Here is a 15,378-nt window from a genome sequence, read left to right as displayed (position 1 = left end):
CATACATGGTAGAAATTAGGTATTTGACAAACTTGACCATGGCATAGCACAATGCATCAGCATCAAAAGGCAGATGATAGATCAACAAGGACTTAACAAGGCTGTTGAAATTCAAATGATCAATTTATCCTTATCATAATGTTGTCATATAAAGATTTCTTGAGTCCCGGAATACAACGGCGGTAAAATCTTATCCGTCGTTGAGCCGGACCTTGCCCTCCAGGTTCGTTCTCTCGGTCTCCGGGCCGTAGAAGAATTTCGAGCTCCGGGAGGCAAGCGGAATCGGCTTGTGACATGGATTTCTCAGCATAACTAGATGCGCTACGTACCAGTAATTCCACTTTCCTCCAACATCATCTTTACAACCTCACTTCCTTCAAATTCTTATTTTCATAATGGCTCGAATTCACTGCGCTAATGCGCAGTCGACTGCCAATTCTTTTATTCAACTTGCACGACGAAGCTACACAACGATGACCCAGACCTCAACGCCTCTCGAGTTCCTTATTCCACGATGCACTCCCCCATCTCGACTACGAACCCCTCAAATCACCATTACACAATCCAGAACATATTTTCACCAGAGACGATCTCTGGACTTCAAGTCAAAGGAAACAGCCACGAGGCAATTCTCGACTACTGCTATCCGAGAGAAGACGCGGGCTATACTGAATCCCCAACAAGATGAGGATGGCAATGAGATGATGCTGGAGATAACTGAACGAGCTGCCAAGGTAATTGTAACAAGGAAAGATCCTGTGGAGGCATTGCTGACTCTCAAAGCGTCTCAACAAAATTATGGACAAGGACGGCAATCCGAATCTCGCTCTAAGAATTCAAGTCGAGAGTGGTGGTTGCCATGGCTTCCAATATCTCATGAGCCTTGTTACTTTGCCAGCCAAGGACGCCGCCGAGTGGTCATCCATCGTGAATGAGGACGATACGATTTTCCAGTACATCCCCGATGACGCAGATCCGGCCACAACCTCGGAAGAAGGCCCCAAGATCATTCTCGACGAGCCGTCTCTCGACCTTCTCAAGGGAAGCAAAGTCGACTTTACAATGGAGTTGATCGGCTCGCAGTTCAAGATCATTGATAACCCACTTGCTACTAGTAGCTGTGGTTGTGGCACAAGCTTTGATATCAAGATGTAGAATACCAGAATACCTACCCGATCTTTGGAGACATGAAGATTCAAGATCCATAGATTTAAAAGTGGTTCTCCACATGTATAATTGGCATTATTAATTCCCCTCACATGTATGGCGAGCATTCAGACGGCAAGTGAGAAAACTCTTCACAATTGCTTCACATCACAGGATATCACTGGTAGAATAATTTGAAAACTCGGGTGTCATTAATCACGGTATCAATTGCCATTTCCCCTTGTCATGATAAGAACGCCGAGCAGTCAAATGCAAATCTTTTTTGAATCCGTTAGGTCCTAACGACCGATCCCTTAAAACCCTTTTTATTTAGAGAAACCAACGCTTAGTTCATCTGGCGGACGAGAGCGTTGATAGCCTCCTCGCGGTTGCCAAGGTCACCACCCTCGATGAAGTGCTTGAACTTGCGGGGGCGGAAGCCACCGGTGGGGTTAGAGAGCTTGAAGGGCCAGAGGAAGTTGGAGGCCTGCTTGAAGTTGGGCCCGACGGTGTAGATCTCGTGGATGAGATCCTCAACACAGACAATGCCGTACTTGCCGAGGTTCTCCTCAACGATGGCGTTGTCGGTGAGAGCAACACGCTGCTTGTTGACCTTTCCGTAACCGCGCTTGTAGACGAGCTCCTTGACGGTCTTCAGGTTGGGGTAACCGTAAGCGATCCAGGGCTCGACGACCTTGAGCATCTCAGTGATGGCCTTTGTGACCTTGACGAAGACACCGTTGTTGATCTGAAGGAGACGGAGGAGCTGGAGGATCTTGCGGGGCTTGGGGGGCATCTTGTTGATACCCTTGATGCGGACGACGAAGATCAGCTTAGCCTCGGCAGGGACGAAAGCAGAGTCCTCGGCCTTAGCGACGCGGTGAAGACGGATCTTCTCACGCTCAGCATCGCGGTACTCCTGGACGTACTTCTCAGCACGCTTGAAGATGACCTGACGCTTCTCCTTGTTGGCCTATTTCAAACTGGTCAGTCCATGTCTTGCAAGTGGTTGAAGAAATGATTGGAATCAGTCAGGCAATGTCAGACCCGAAAGAAGGTTAACTATCAACAGCATCGACCGAAGTCTAGTTGATGAATGTATGTTTTCCATCATAGTGCCAGTGTAAAAGGAGGGTATTACTTACAGCCTTCTTCTTCTCAATGGCGTCGGTGCGCTCAGCGCGGGCCTTCTCCTGAGACTTGCGCTTCTTGAGAAGGGTCTCGGGGACCAGGATCTGGTCGTTGGTAGGAACGCTATAGAATCAGATTAGCTCGCAGTCCACGATACCACAGGACGTGGTATGGAACAGAGCGCCGGTGCGAGAACTGTTGCAATGCAGCATTCTCTGCTTGGCTAACTCGAAAGATGTTTTTAATCGGTGAGCTGGAAGGCCATGATACGAGTATCGAGGTGGTTTCCGTGACCGCTCATCCGACAACGCCTCAAACATAGAGTTCAAGAAAGATACTCGAAGAATTGGTTTGTGGTGCGAGTTTCAGCGACCGCGTGCAATTCGACGATAATGATTTTGGGAAAGAAGAGTATTTCATCTTCATCTCCAACACCCCAAGCAACATCTCTCAATGCCCAAACTGTGTTTCAAGCCTAGCACAATTGAGGGAGAAGCTCAAGAAAGATCGAGCTGGCGGTCAACGACTCGTTTCAGAGGCAGTGACTTTCCAGCGAGAGGACCACGGCAATCCGCAAAGCAAAAGAAATCTCGAGAACCAGGGCATCTGCCCATATCGTCCACGTCCTCAGGGAGGATTCACATACGTAGCACCCATTTTGTCGGCGACGGCTGTTGGAGAGGTCGGTTAGTGGTTGTCGGTCGGAAGCGTGGGTTGCAGAAGGGGAACGCCCGCCTTTTTGCTAACAGAAATTTTCTGCCGAAATTTCCAGTGGATCCCCCTTAGGGTTTTGCAAACCCCAACTGTGCACGGACCATCACCCCTCGCACCATGGAATTTTTTGGGCGCAATCGCATCCAAATAACATTTGGAGATCCTCATTCTCAACCGCCAAGTGACGAAACAACCAGCAGTCGCCCATCCCTTCAAAATGGCTCCCAAGAAGACCACCACCCGCGCTCCCCAGGAGAACATCTCCCTCGGACCCTCCGTTCGCGATGGTATGCGACCACCCTTGGACGAATCTCGAGCAGATTGAGGAAGAGAGAGATGAGATCATGGACTAACGAAATTGTTTCAACAGGCGAGCTGGTCTTCGGCGTTGCCCGTATCTTCGCCTCCTTCAACGATACCTTCGTCCACGTCACCGATCTGAGGTTCGTCAGCCCGTGAAAAAGGAACATGAAAATTTGAAGGAGAAATTGCTGTGTTGTATGGTTCAATGAGGCTAACTTGGGTGATTCCAGTGGCCGTGAGACCATCACCCGTGTCACTGGTGGTATGAAGGTCAAGGCCGACCGTGACGAGTCCTCCCCCTACGCTGCCATGTTGGCTGCCCAGGACGTCGCTGCCCGCTGCAAGGAGCTTGGCATCAACGCTCTTCACATCAAGATCCGTGCCACTGGTGGTAAGTTCAATCGGGAGTGCCCCTCACTCAGACCAGTCATTCTAATTCACATGCAGGTAACGGTACCAAGACCCCCGGTCCCGGTGCCCAGTCCGCTCTCCGTGCCCTCGCCCGTGCTGGCATGAAGATCGGCCGAATTGAGGACGTTACCCCTACTCCCTCCGACTCTACCCGCAGAAAGGGTGGTCGCCGTGGTCGTCGTCTCTAAGCTACTCGCTCATGGGGTGGCTTGGATCGGACAGGAGATTCGCTATCTGGTTTCTCTGTGGCGTTGAGAATCACGAGGAGAACGGCTTTTTCGCCTGGTCTCCAGTCTACACTGCAGAGCCTGGTCAGGTTATGGGTTAGGACGCAGTAGACAGTTATGAATTCGCCCGAAGAAGGCCTATGAATCATCCTCTTGTCAGATTTGTTCCATGATGTGATGCCTTCCAGCTATGCGGTTGACGATAAACGATGATGTGAGATAAAAAGCAATTGTTTACATTTATAAGCCGCTGTGTCTACTCTATGTGATCTCGATGTCTCCTGAACTCCTCGCCAAATCATGCCCTGTTCATACTTATTATTTTACACCTGGCTTGAGTGTCCAGATTCCTCTACCGGCACCTCCGGTTTTGTTTAATACTGCAACCTTGTCTAGAGCAGATTTGAACTCGTCGCTCTGCTTCTTCCCTGGGCAGTAGGGGTTGAAGTGGTCTACCAGCATCTTGCTGGGGACTCGACCATTGTGGCGGTTAATGAATGTTTTGATCATGGCCACAAAGTCTTTAGACTTTAGATTCTTGTCTGCACCAGGAGTTCCTGAACGAGAACTTCCCCCACTCCCTGTATCAAGACCCTGGCGGTCTGCCAAGTTACTCATGATGGCTGCTGAGCTCGGTCCTCCACGGCGACGGTTAGCCCCAGGACGGCCAGCCTGCCCCACCTCACCAGTCCATGTAACAGTGCCTATGGGAACTCTTCGCGCCTCTGCGCCAGCTTGGCGGAGGTGTGCTGCAGCTTGACGGGCTACCATGTTGGCTTCTTGTTGCAGAACAGACATGTCCGCCTTTGCTTTCTGGGGCCCATTCACAATAGCCTCGTGGTCGTAGGCATTGTTGACTGACTTAGCAAAGATACCATCCAACATGCGCTTCTCGTCTTGGACAGACTTGTCTTCTCGAAAGTCTTCCATAGCAGCTACCAGACCCATCTGTCGGAGCTCTTTGCTCTCCACATCTGTTCCGCCTGCCACATTCTGAGCTGATTCTGACCTTTGCCCCTGTTCGCCATCTCCTGTAGCAAGTTCAACTTCGGCCTTCTTGAAGAGCTCACTTCGATTGGCACTCGCGTCTTCCCCTGTGTTGTAACTGAAGAGGTCGTAGAGGTCTGACAGATCATAACTGCTGCGCTGCTTTGGATCCTTCAGAACTTTGTTCGTCATGAACTGCTTGAAAATTTGGCGATGATATATCTTCTCTTCGATGGTCCCTTCTGTCATCAGTCTGTAGATTTTTACCGGTTTCTTCTGGCCGAGTCTCCATGCTCTTTCTCGAGCTTGGAGATCTGTTGAAGGGTTCCAGTCAGGGTCAAAGATGATGATACGATCAGCACCAGTGAGATTTGTTCCCAATCCTCCGGTCCGAGTTGTCATGAGGAACACATGAATATCCGGGCTTTCATTGAATCTGTCGATCATTGGCTGGCGTTGGTCGACGGGTGTCTCTCCATCCATTCGCACGTAAGAGATTCCACATTCGCTGATACATTTCTCGATAATGTTCAACATTTGTTTACCTTGTGAGAAGAGGAGCGTCTTGTGTCCATTAGGGATCATGACCTTTTGTAGTAGATCCTTTGTGAGCTGCAATTTGGCAGATAGCTTGGGGTTCCCAAAATCGTAGCCAGCTTTCTTTGCTAGAGTCTTGTCGAGCAGATCTGGGTGGTTACAGATCTTGCGCAATATGTCAATGCCGTAAAGTGATTGCCGCCTTCGATTCAAGATGGCCGAGACCTCATCCGATTTGATGAAAGTCTCATACGCCTTATGCTGGCCATCAGTCAATTTGCAAAACAACACTTGCTCTGTCTTTTCCGGGAGATCCGCCGCGACATCGACTTTCAAACGCTGAAGTAGATATTCTCCAATTGTTTCTTTCAATGCTTCTGCACATTTCTCTGCTGTCATGACCTGCAGATTAGATGCGTTGGCATAACCACCTTGACGGATCGGGATCTCGAATTGAGCTCTGAAATTGACGAGGGTTCCCAACCGCATAGGATAAATAAAATCGAAGAGTGACCACAGTTCGGTCAAGTTGTTCTGGACCGGTGTTCCCGAGAGGATAACTCGGTTCGGTGTGCTGAGTTCTTTGCAAGTAACAGTAATTTCGGCGTTTGGGTTGCGAATTTTGTGTCCTTCGTCCAGAACTGCATAGTCCCATTGAACTGGCAGCAAAGTCTCGGCGTATGTCTGAAGACCAGTGTACGTCGTTACCAAGACATGCCCACTCTTGACGACTCCGTTGACGATTCTTTGAGCAGCCTTTTCTGACTTGGTGGCTAATGGCTGGTAATGATCCAGATCATACTCGTCTTCGAACTTGGGATTCATCATACCACTACCAGAAGCGTGCAAAATGGACACGCGAAGTGGTGGCCACCAGCGGTGAAATTCACTCACCCATTGTCGCAGAAGTGTAGCAGGCGCAACAACAATGACAGGACGGCGTAGTTTTTTGCTGTAGTGGAGAGCCGCGATGAAGGCAATAAGCTGTACAGTCTTTCCCAGACCCATCTCATCACCAATGATGCCCCCAACGTTCTGCTTATAAAGTTCGGCAAGCCATTGTACGCCTGTCTTTTGGTATCCGAAGAGCGACGGGTGAATATCTCCAGGCAGTTTCAGATCGTCACCAAAGCTGTAGTCGGGAAAGTCGGGAGCCGGTTTGAACCATTCTTCTTCTTCCTCATCGCTCTCTCCAGCATCACCAGACACGTCGACTGCTTGCTTCCGAGCCCTCCGTGCACGACTTCTTCGAGTCACCCAGTCGTTCAAGCGGGCCTTGAAATGGGCTTCATTACCATCATCGATCTTACTAAGATCGATCTGCTCCTGATCGGCAGCCTTAGCCTTGGCTTTGTTCTGACGGCGTTGCTCTCTAATTAGATCATCCTCGTTCCCTTGCTTCCAGACATCATCGTCGTGAGATTCAGAACCGGATGCTTCGGGTTCAAAATCCGCAGACGGGCTACGCTCCTTTTGCATGCGACGTTTTTTCCTTGGCCTTAACGAGAACTCACTCTCAACAGCTGGTGCTGGTTGAGGGGGTTCGGGTTCCGAGTCAAGCTCATCAGCAAATCCAGGTCTGCGAAGTCGTTGATGCGAAGCAGGCCCTTCAAGCTCTCCTCCGAGCTGTTCGGCTGCTGCCTCTTCTTCCGCATCCAGAATCGTATCGGCAAGTTGGCCTTGAATTCCTGCAGGTCGTGGTCCTCCAATCTTGGCAAAGGGTGTGATCTTTCCAGTTCGAATCAGAAAGTCACGGTGGCTTTCACCAGGAAGCCTAGTAGATTTGGACTTGTTCGAATCGTCCACAGAGCTTTCTTCATGGCGCTTCTTTATTCGTGCCTGGAAATCAGATATGTCATTGCTCACTTGTCTGATTTCTTCATCGAGTTTTGCGATTTCCTTCTGGATGTTTCGAGTTTGGTAGACATTGCTGTGGGCAACTTTCTCTAGGCGCTTCTTCTCTTTGTCCAGTTGAAGCTGAAGCCGATGCTTGGTGGCTTCCAACTTTTCGATGCGGGTTTGATCCTTCTTGTCCTCAGCTTCGTTGAGTGCGGCATTGGCTTGGAGTGTGATGTCGCGTTCCAGGTCATTCTGATCTCTTACGGTGCCAGTCAAATTGCGCAGAGCATCTTCTTCGTTGAGACCTTCGGTGTTGGGCTGCTCTTCTTTGACTTCTTCATCTTGAGATGCGCTTTGCTGTGCAGCGGCAACCATTCGATCAAGAAGTGCTGCTTTGTTGATCTCTCGATTATCTGAGGCCTCATCTTCAGATGCCATGGTGAAAGACGTGCTGGTTGCAGAGTTCACAAAGGTGCGCTTCCTGTGCTCTCGGGTAAGGAGAAATCGAGCAGTCGACTCTGCGCTTTACAAAATGAGAAGATAAACGGTTGTCGTGATTTATCACTGATGAGCCCTCATCCTCATGATTCAGTGAAAGCTTGAGATGGGTTGAAACTTGCGGGTAATGACAGGAGGTTAAAAACGTGCGTGAATGAGAATGCACAGAATTGGTTTGGATTACGTTGCACTTGATTAGGCGCTTCTAGCTTCGTTGAAAGATCTTGGCAGATCTGGGTATTTATCTGAGGCTGGAACCTTGGAGGGAAAAGTGAGGAAATGATAATATCAATCAGTTGCGAAAAGTCGAAGTCGCCTTTGCACGCAAATAATAGACTGTGATGACGTCGAAGAAGTGAAGATGAAAGACGAGTCTAGGCTGCAGGGCGTGCTAAAAGTGAGAGAAACGTGTGCTGATTGGTGCGCACAGGAATCCAGGCACCAAGCGGGTCCCTAGGTGTTAATTGGAAATCGACGTGCATCTCAACTGGCAATAACTTGGGACATCATCATCATTGGCAGAAAGACAGTCAAGTCTAGTTGCTTTAGAGTTTATGCTTACGCTGTATATCTTCTTTATTGTATCCTTCATTCAACTATGGTGCAACTGGGCCATAAGGTAGTCGGGCACTTGTTAAAGCTCAGCGTAGGTAGGCATGAGCTGTTAACCACTTCACGCGGCTTCAAGTGCGTTGAAGACACTTCGAACTGTAATTTTTTCTAAACTTATGGCAACATTCTATCAGTCCTCATTATACTAAAATAGTTTAATTTGTTATGTACTGTAAGGATCTCGAGGTTGAATTACTACAGTAACTATATATAGTTAGGTACCTAGTCTACTGTCTTGAAAATACAGTGCTACCACATCAACCTTGTTGTCTACACTGTGAGACCAACTCCACCCGCCCCAGCATTGAGTTCAGATCACCACCTTCCTTATTTTCAACTACATCCACAATGAGTTGCATATAGTCGAACCATAACAAATCTCCGTTTTCTGGGTTATCCCACTCTCCAAACTCAATAGAAGCTATGTCTTCACTGTCGGTCCGATAAACCTCTCCCAATTGGGTCCCGTCTTCAGCTTCCCAATGACAGACAAGCCCAGCCCGTCTCCATCAGCAACATACGACACTTCTAGCGTCTCTGATCGACTGACGACGAGTCCATCGTTTCCTGCAAGTGCCGGCACTACCGGTCCTCGTATAATACAGTCAGACTTTCCAATCTATTAGGGTTCAAAATGCGGTCTATCTTGTTCAATTTTAATCAGTCTCACCGCCTCAGGATTGCTACCCGTCCACGCCGGATTTGGCCTCTCGCTTCAGTCGCTTCAGTCAGAATGTATTCTCAGAGACCCTCATGGCTCGAAGTATGTTGTAATGACGTAAGGCCGACCCCTACGCTCTTTGCATGGAACCTGTCAAACCTTGCTTCTTACCATGATTCTGACCCTTCAACCTCGTCTGCTTCTGGTGATTCCGACCAGCGGATCTACGTCCTGGGAGTAGGTAACTTAGGCCGCCTCTTCGCAACTTCACTGGCCCAAGCGCCTGACAGGCCCCCAATCACATTGGTTGTTCACAGAAAGGAGCTCCTGGAGCAATGGATCGAGAGTGATGGCATTGAAATTTTGCGCCAGGACAAGCTGGAGAAGAACAAAAACTTCGATATTGAATGGTGGACGGAGAATGAGCCGGATTTCGGCCCAGTGCGAGAGGTCGCCGATGGCGAAAAGCTAAAGAACCTCATCGTCTTGACCAAGGCTTCAGCTGCCCTGCCACAGGTTGACCGAGTTCGAGGTTACCTGGACCGAAACAGCACTGTGTTATTCGCTCAAAACGGAATGTCGAAATTGTGGCCTCCTCATGGATCCTTATACGTTTCCCATCGCTATCATAGCAGCCATGAGCCCAACTTTTTAGCTTGCGTTACAACCCATGGAGTGACATCCCAGGGGACATTCAGAAGCTTTCATGCCTCCCAAGCTGATGTTGTCGTCGGAGCGGTTCTCCCGAACTCCATTTCGCTTGGGAAGACAGCATACTTAGTCAAGCAGCTACTAGAAGCCCCTCACCTAGAGGCTAGGTCTGTGCCTAGAGGGGAGCTTTGGATTCTGCAATTGGAAAAGCTCGTCGTTAACGCGGTAATCAACCCTTTGACAGCTATTCTGGGTTGCAAAAATGGAGCTCTATTCACTGAATCAGATGGAGTTCTCGCACGAGTCATTGACCAGCTTCTAAGCGAAGCAAGTCAAGTGCTCCAACTTCTGGTGGCCCACGAGAGCAGCGCAGAAATCATTGGACGGCAGGAAGGACGTCTACCAGGCGAGCCTGAGACGGCCATCGATCTCTCCCCCAAGAGCCTGCAGGAAAGATTCTCACATCCTCAGCTGAAGGACATGATCTATCGAGTGGGTCACAAAGTTAGGGAGAACACAAGCTCCATGCTGCAAGACGTGCGTGCCGGCAGATCAACCGAGATCAGGGACTTCAACGGCTGGCTAGTTGAGATGGCAGCGTTCCTAGACCCGGGACTAGAGGTTACGGGCCACGGCACCTTGGTCGAGCTGGTGGAGGCTGGCAGAACCCTAGATGTGGATCAACTTGGAAGTTGCTTCAACGGTTCCGGGACAGATGCAGGAAAATGATGACAGAGTCATGGCTATTGGAGATCCGGGGACGTGCCCTGCCATCGGTTGTGGTCAATCCAACTTCCCTCCGCACATTGGATGAGCATGGGCCATGAATGTTGTCCAAATAGGCACCTGGCAGATTTTGGCTGACCAGGGTTGTGATCGGCTCCGGGCCAACGTCTGCATCCTTGCAAGAGAAGCCAGCACGAGATAATGAATTAACAAGGCTCACATCCGCATTGGGGGATATGTCCTGTCACATTTGACAAGGCGACTGGGAATTCCCGGAAGTGGCGTGTTTCGTTTCGTTTTGTTTGGCTGTATTCGTTTCTTCCTCGGTCTCGATTGCCAGGGGTCTAAACTCAACCCAACTTATAAGACTGAGTTATATAGCCCATAAGACAGGTGGTTATCGACTCGCGCTAACCCTCTCGAAAACCTTTCTGCCAACCAGATGAAACAAACGTTTTAAAGCCCATCTCTCTCGTGGGGCGAAAAAGAAACATGCAGGCATCTTAACCAAGTTCAGCGTCGCAATGCATCGTCACCAAACACCGCCGTCATATCGACCCAACCTCCCTCTCCTCCCCCCTCCTCTCCTCTTTATCCTATCCATCTCTGGCCGCCGATGTGACCTGAAAACTCAGACCGTTATAGCCCTGGGATGGGTCAAAAAGTCTCGGTCGACGGGGGGTTGACAAATCCATGACCAAGACTGGGAAGGGGGTGTTGTGCCCCAAGTTTTATCACGCATCGTCAGTGTAGCAACCGGGACTTGAAGCCAGTTTCAGGCCTAGTTTTTCACAGATCGGGCAGTCTGCTTTATGATATTATGCAGTACCTACATCAAGTCAACAACATCAGCCAGCCATAATGCCTCGCTTAGAGATTGCACATCGGAGATTTCGAAAGAGTTGTTTCAGCGGCGGTAACCCTCTACGTTACCCGGCTCTCCGACATGTAGGTACTGTTGTCTTGCTTGCTTCCTAGCTAGCTACCTGTGATGAGATGTGGCACAGCTGCTGCTCTTTCATGCTCTCAGCTCTGAGATGACCTCGATAGCCGTGGCTCGACACGACCTCAACCCCGGAGCATGAAGATCATCCCAAACACAGCATGCTACGCGACCTACATCTTGTGTTACCTCCTCTCGACCGCTGTGCGACTGCACTTGGCGTCGTGTGACCGCTCAACGCGTCTCTTACAGACGCGCGCTCGCACATGCATACATACTGACCCATTCCTCCTCACCCAACACGTCACAATGAGACACCACGCAGCTCATCACAGAGCCAGCACGCATGCGCACCCGCATATCTGAAATAACTGTTACTCTTCGTAGCTCGAGCTCAAAAAACGCCATCGTTTAGCGCCGTGACTCGCATCCCATGCGGTGTAATGCAACAAGTTAACCAGAACGAGGCGGGTCCCTCTCTCAAGGTTAGGCAAACAACAAAGCACCATCCCATCAACTCATCTCAATCCATCACAGCCAAGATCGGGCCTTCTACACTCTTCTGGTCATATAGCCTGTCGACAAAGTATTAACATCACGAGGACACCGGTAGTATGGACTCGACCGCCTCAAAGCCACAGGTGACATGACACCCAAAGGGCCCTTTGCCCTCCGTTTCATCGGCTCCATCCGCTCGCTGGCAGCCTTTTTCTTCAGGGTTGGCCCCCGCCAGTCGGCAACCATGGCGATTGTGCCGCAGCAGCACTGTCTCTCTCTGTACAGACAGATAGCTACGTGGCAAGGTCCCGCCTTACCCTACCTATATCATAACTGATCGCAGCGACCCCCCTATGCATGCATAGATACATACTACATACATGCCTACATCTCTCATGGGCAGGCAAGATGCGCGGAGTGTGGCAGGGATTTAAAGCATAAACACTTTCGTTTCGTCTAGCTCAACTGTGGAGACCGGTTCCGGTGAGACAAAGCATACAGGGGGGTGCTCTGAGCCAGATCCGAGGGAACCTTTGCAGTTTGGGCGTTATATATCGTTTCAAGGCTTCAATTATAGGGCATCACAACGTTCGGAGTCGAGGTGAACCGGCTCCATTTTCTCGTCTTTCTAACGTCACGGCTCTGGACCTGAGAGAGAGGAGCCTCATGGCGTGATTCTGATGATGATCGAGCAGATCTTGTCTTCTATTATCTAGCGCCTTCGTCTTCCAAGTGTTCCTGAATCATGGCACCCCGATACTGTAGCTATACTGGACTTCGTCTCCCGAATCCGAATCCAGCCACCCCCAGCCCCAGCCTTTCCTTTCGTGCTCTACGCTTACATGCTCCGTTTCCTCTTCTGTGGTATCAAGAAACATCACAATATGCTCCTGTTCGTCCGTCGTTCTACATACACAAACCCGAAAAATACGCTGCGCCAAAAAAGGAAACCTGCTCCGCCCATGATCCTGCTTTTGCTCCCGTACATAAATGATTAAGAGGTAGAATATAGTTATAAGATAAGGGTAATAAGTGACAAGAAAGTGTGATCAGCCACATATCCCAAGCGATTGGACGGTTTCCCCTGGCTGAAGGATGGGGAATATTAAGTGCATGTAAATAATTCTTTCTCCTTTTCCGGGGCTCCCAGGTCTATAGTTTTTTTCGTAAAGCGACATAGGAGATCATAGACGTAACAAAACGGAATACAAGACAATTTTTCTGAGAAGGGGAATGGGGAAGTGAAGTATGATTAATGTTAAAAAAAAGGGTTTGTGACAAAAAAAGGCCAGTCTCGAATACGAAAGAAACAATGAAACGGCCTGTAAGCACACGGAACAAAAGAAATTAATACAGGGATAAAAGAAACAAGTCGTGGGTGCGTTGTGCACTGCCTGGGCTGAAACCGGTGTGCTCAAGTCAACAACTCTAGGAAGGAGGCCTTGGGGTCGTTGATAAAGTTGTCGTAGTGTTTATTATGATGGCCGAGAGTAGCCAAATGCAAAAGCGAATGTGTTTTGGGCGTAGGTCGAATGATCGTAAAGAAATAAGGAGCGTTCTGAAAGGGGAATGTGGTGTTTTTGATGCGTCGCGATTATAGAATGAACCCTCCGCCGGCACAATTATTTTTCTTTTATTATTGAAGCTGATGATGGGAATATAAGGGCTCTTCGGATTCTGCGTTTGAGGCTACAGCTGGTGATAATGACTGTGACAAAGCCGCCAAAGTTGCTGGGTCCTCAACCATTAGCTGCTCGGCCCGTTCTCGACACGCTGCAGGAGTAAAGCCAGTGCCAACTTTATTGGCGACGATTCTCCATTTCTCGTTCTCGTAGTCCTGAAGGGCAGTTCGGAGCTTTTGGTCCTAAGGGTAAAGTCAGAAAATTCTTTAATCACATCACCAAGGTAATCAAGGGCTAGTTCGCTGGTTAACGTACCGTCTCGTCGGTCCAGTTCGTGGTTTTGGCTTTGAGCTTCGTGCAGTATCGAACTTGTAATGTCCCTGAAGATCGTCCTGGGAAGAAGTCTGCTATTTGCTTCCACGTCAAGTTCTTGTTTTCCTTCAGTTCGATCAACAGCTGGTCATCTTCTGGCGTGAACTTCAGTTTAGGGCCTCGGGGGCGAGGTGCTGGATCCGGCATTCCAATTTGTCCCACAACGCTTGGGGCTCCCCCTAAGCCATCGTCGCGGCGCATCATCTTGGATGGTGGCTCCGAGTCGGGGAGGTGGTGGTGGTGATGTATAGGTTGGTGTTGAGGCTGTGAAACTGCCACGGCGGCAGCGTGAGCATATGCTGCTCCTAAAGGTGTCTGTTGCATGCCGCTGAGGTCCGAATGGTCCAAGTCAGCCATTCCTGTAACAGATAGATCAAGATCACTGGGTCGTGGCCGTTTAGAGCCGGGTGGAGGCAAAGAATGCTGAGGGTGATTCGGTGGTGTTGGGGTCGAAAGAGTCTGGTACATAGGGGCCATGACTTGTCCTGGGGCTCCAAACTGAGGCGGCCCCAGACGATGATGTCCTAGATGAGAAGGGTCCATGACCATCTGTGGCGATGGGTGCTGATGGTGTTGAGCCATCGCTGCGTGCTGGACATGAGGGTTTCCGTGATGCGGGTCGGGAGTGCCATGAATACCAGCAGCCGGGCCTCCAGGATGGTGAATAGAGGCCCGAGGCTGCTGGTGTCGTGAACGCTGATGAAGTGACGTATCATACGCCTGCTGATGTTGATTTTGCTGTCCTGATTGTGAGCCCTGACCCGAGTAGTCCACGGTATAATCCCCCACTCGATAGGTGCCCGCCAGCGTGCCTCCGATACATGAGGTCCTCCAGAGCGAACCGCTCTGGACGGCCGCTGGGCTCTGAATGGAAAGAATTTGACAGGATGAAGCCCTTGCGGGCTACGGTGAGGAAGAGAAAGGGTTATCTAGTGGTGTCCAAAACGGTGTAATTTGTGTGCGTCGAGCTAGGCTTCTGGATGTTGTATTTTGCGTCTGAAGTGTAAGTCGATAGCGTTACTAGCTACTAAGCAGCTTGCCACATATATTGTCTGAATTGTCACTGATTGGTACCGGGCCAGAGGCTTTCCCGTTTCCGTAGTTGAGTGAGACGCTGGTGACTGGCGTTGGAGGGCCGTGTTGGGGGGGTGAGCTCAGGCAGAAGTGTTATAATAGCGTAACGGTTGTGAGTAGTCCAAAGGAGTGTGTTGAATGCGCATTCAATTCGAAGCTGCTGTCTTGGAGAGAGAAGGCATAAGAGAAGGACTTGATTAGGATGAATGCTATTAGGACATACCACTACTACACCGAGTAAGGCAGTCGATAGGAAGGCGAGTTTGTAGAAGCGGCAATGCTTTATTTTGTATGATAGGATACGTCCCCTCACAAGATCTCTTTTAGCTCCCGGCCTGGGGTCAGTAAACGTATTTAACAAAAGGGCTAGTAACCTGGCAAGCGTTGCCAGTACCAGGGCAGGCCTATATCGTCTGATGACGGAGT

At 49.8% G+C, this 15,378-nt stretch overlaps 6 protein-coding genes across 8 annotated transcripts; 3 read left to right on the top strand and 3 right to left on the bottom strand.

Annotated features, from left to right (window-relative positions):
• Positions 1-231: 231 nt before the first annotated feature.
• Positions 232-2,678, top strand: FVEG_09218 (hypothetical protein). Its single transcript, XM_018898195.1, has 2 exons — positions 232-734; positions 784-2,678. The coding sequence occupies exons 1-2, from the start codon at positions 396-398 to the stop codon at positions 1,153-1,155; spliced, it is 711 nt and encodes a 236-aa protein (XP_018756034.1). The 5' UTR covers positions 232-395; the 3' UTR covers positions 1,156-2,678.
• Positions 1,178-3,099, bottom strand: FVEG_09217 (60S ribosomal protein L7). The gene is made up of 3 exons (XM_018898194.1): positions 2,924-3,099; positions 2,292-2,400; positions 1,178-2,119 (listed from the first exon to the last, which is right to left on the bottom strand). The coding sequence occupies exons 1-3, from the start codon at positions 2,932-2,934 to the stop codon at positions 1,493-1,495; spliced, it is 747 nt and encodes a 248-aa protein (XP_018756033.1). The 5' UTR covers positions 2,935-3,099; the 3' UTR covers positions 1,178-1,492.
• On the top strand, positions 3,069-4,645 carry FVEG_09216 (40S ribosomal protein S14; the record flags this gene model as incomplete). 2 transcript variants are annotated; one of them, XM_018898192.1, is made up of 4 exons in its annotated part: positions 3,069-3,278; positions 3,362-3,434; positions 3,525-3,685; positions 3,742-4,645. In XM_018898192.1, exons 1-4 carry the CDS (start codon positions 3,209-3,211, stop codon positions 3,891-3,893), a joined length of 456 nt encoding a protein of 151 aa, XP_018756031.1. In that variant the 5' UTR covers positions 3,069-3,208. The 2 variants fall into 2 exon arrangements, with proteins under 2 accessions (XP_018756031.1, XP_018756032.1); XM_018898193.1 differs by lacking the exon at positions 3,069-3,278 and having other exon boundaries at positions 3,304-3,434; positions 3,742-3,893.
• On the bottom strand, positions 4,130-8,136 carry FVEG_09215 (DNA excision repair protein ERCC-6). Its single transcript, XM_018898191.1, has one exon. The coding sequence runs from the start codon at positions 7,731-7,733 to the stop codon at positions 4,251-4,253; it is 3,483 nt and encodes a 1,160-aa protein (XP_018756030.1). The 5' UTR covers positions 7,734-8,136; the 3' UTR covers positions 4,130-4,250.
• A 600-nt stretch (positions 8,137-8,736) lies between these two features.
• On the top strand, positions 8,737-13,223 carry FVEG_09214 (2-dehydropantoate 2-reductase). Its single transcript, XM_018898190.1, has one exon. It carries the CDS (start codon positions 9,040-9,042, stop codon positions 10,444-10,446), a length of 1,407 nt encoding a protein of 468 aa, XP_018756029.1. The 5' UTR covers positions 8,737-9,039; the 3' UTR covers positions 10,447-13,223.
• FVEG_09213 (hypothetical protein) lies at positions 12,258-15,378 on the bottom strand. 2 transcript variants are annotated; one of them, XM_018898189.1, is made up of 3 exons: positions 15,176-15,378; positions 13,822-15,116; positions 12,258-13,748 (listed from the first exon to the last, which is right to left on the bottom strand). In XM_018898189.1, the coding sequence occupies exons 2-3, from the start codon at positions 14,458-14,460 to the stop codon at positions 13,521-13,523; spliced, it is 867 nt and encodes a 288-aa protein (XP_018756028.1). In that variant the 5' UTR covers positions 14,461-15,116; positions 15,176-15,378; the 3' UTR covers positions 12,258-13,520. The 2 variants fall into 2 exon arrangements, with proteins under 2 accessions (XP_018756028.1, XP_018756027.1); XM_018898188.1 differs by having other exon boundaries at positions 13,822-15,378.

This window comes from Fusarium verticillioides, chromosome 5, assembly GCF_000149555.1.
Source record: "Fusarium verticillioides 7600 chromosome 5, whole genome shotgun sequence".
NCBI lineage: Eukaryota > Fungi > Ascomycota > Sordariomycetes > Hypocreales > Nectriaceae > Fusarium > Fusarium verticillioides.
Note: the sequence above shows the minus strand (reverse complement) of the source record. Positions and strands in the feature narration are given on the sequence as shown.

What these genes read in the sequence shown, in the direction of transcription:
- FVEG_09218 (XM_018898195.1), top strand. Translation starts at nt 396, where the DNA reads ATGGCTCGAATTCACTGCGCTAATGCGCAGTCGACTGCCAATTCTTTT. An exon ending in TAACTGAACGAGCTGCCAAG is followed by an intron (nt 735 to 783) that starts GTAATTGTAACA and finishes TGACTCTCAAAG; the next exon opens with CGTCTCAACAAAATTATGGA.
- FVEG_09217 (XM_018898194.1), bottom strand. An exon ending in CCATTGAGAAGAAGAAGGCT is followed by an intron (nt 2,120 to 2,291) that starts GTAAGTAATACC and finishes AGTTTGAAATAG; the next exon opens with GCCAACAAGGAGAAGCGTCA.
- FVEG_09215 (XM_018898191.1), bottom strand. Translation starts at nt 7,733, where the DNA reads ATGGCATCTGAAGATGAGGCCTCAGATAATCGAGAGATCAACAAAGCA.
- FVEG_09214 (XM_018898190.1), top strand. Translation starts at nt 9,040, where the DNA reads ATGCGGTCTATCTTGTTCAATTTTAATCAGTCTCACCGCCTCAGGATT.
- FVEG_09213 (XM_018898188.1), bottom strand. Translation starts at nt 14,460, where the DNA reads ATGGCTCAACACCATCAGCACCCATCGCCACAGATGGTCATGGACCCT. An exon ending in CGAACTGGACCGACGAGACG is followed by an intron (nt 13,749 to 13,821) that starts GTACGTTAACCA and finishes CTTTACCCTTAG; the next exon opens with GACCAAAAGCTCCGAACTGC.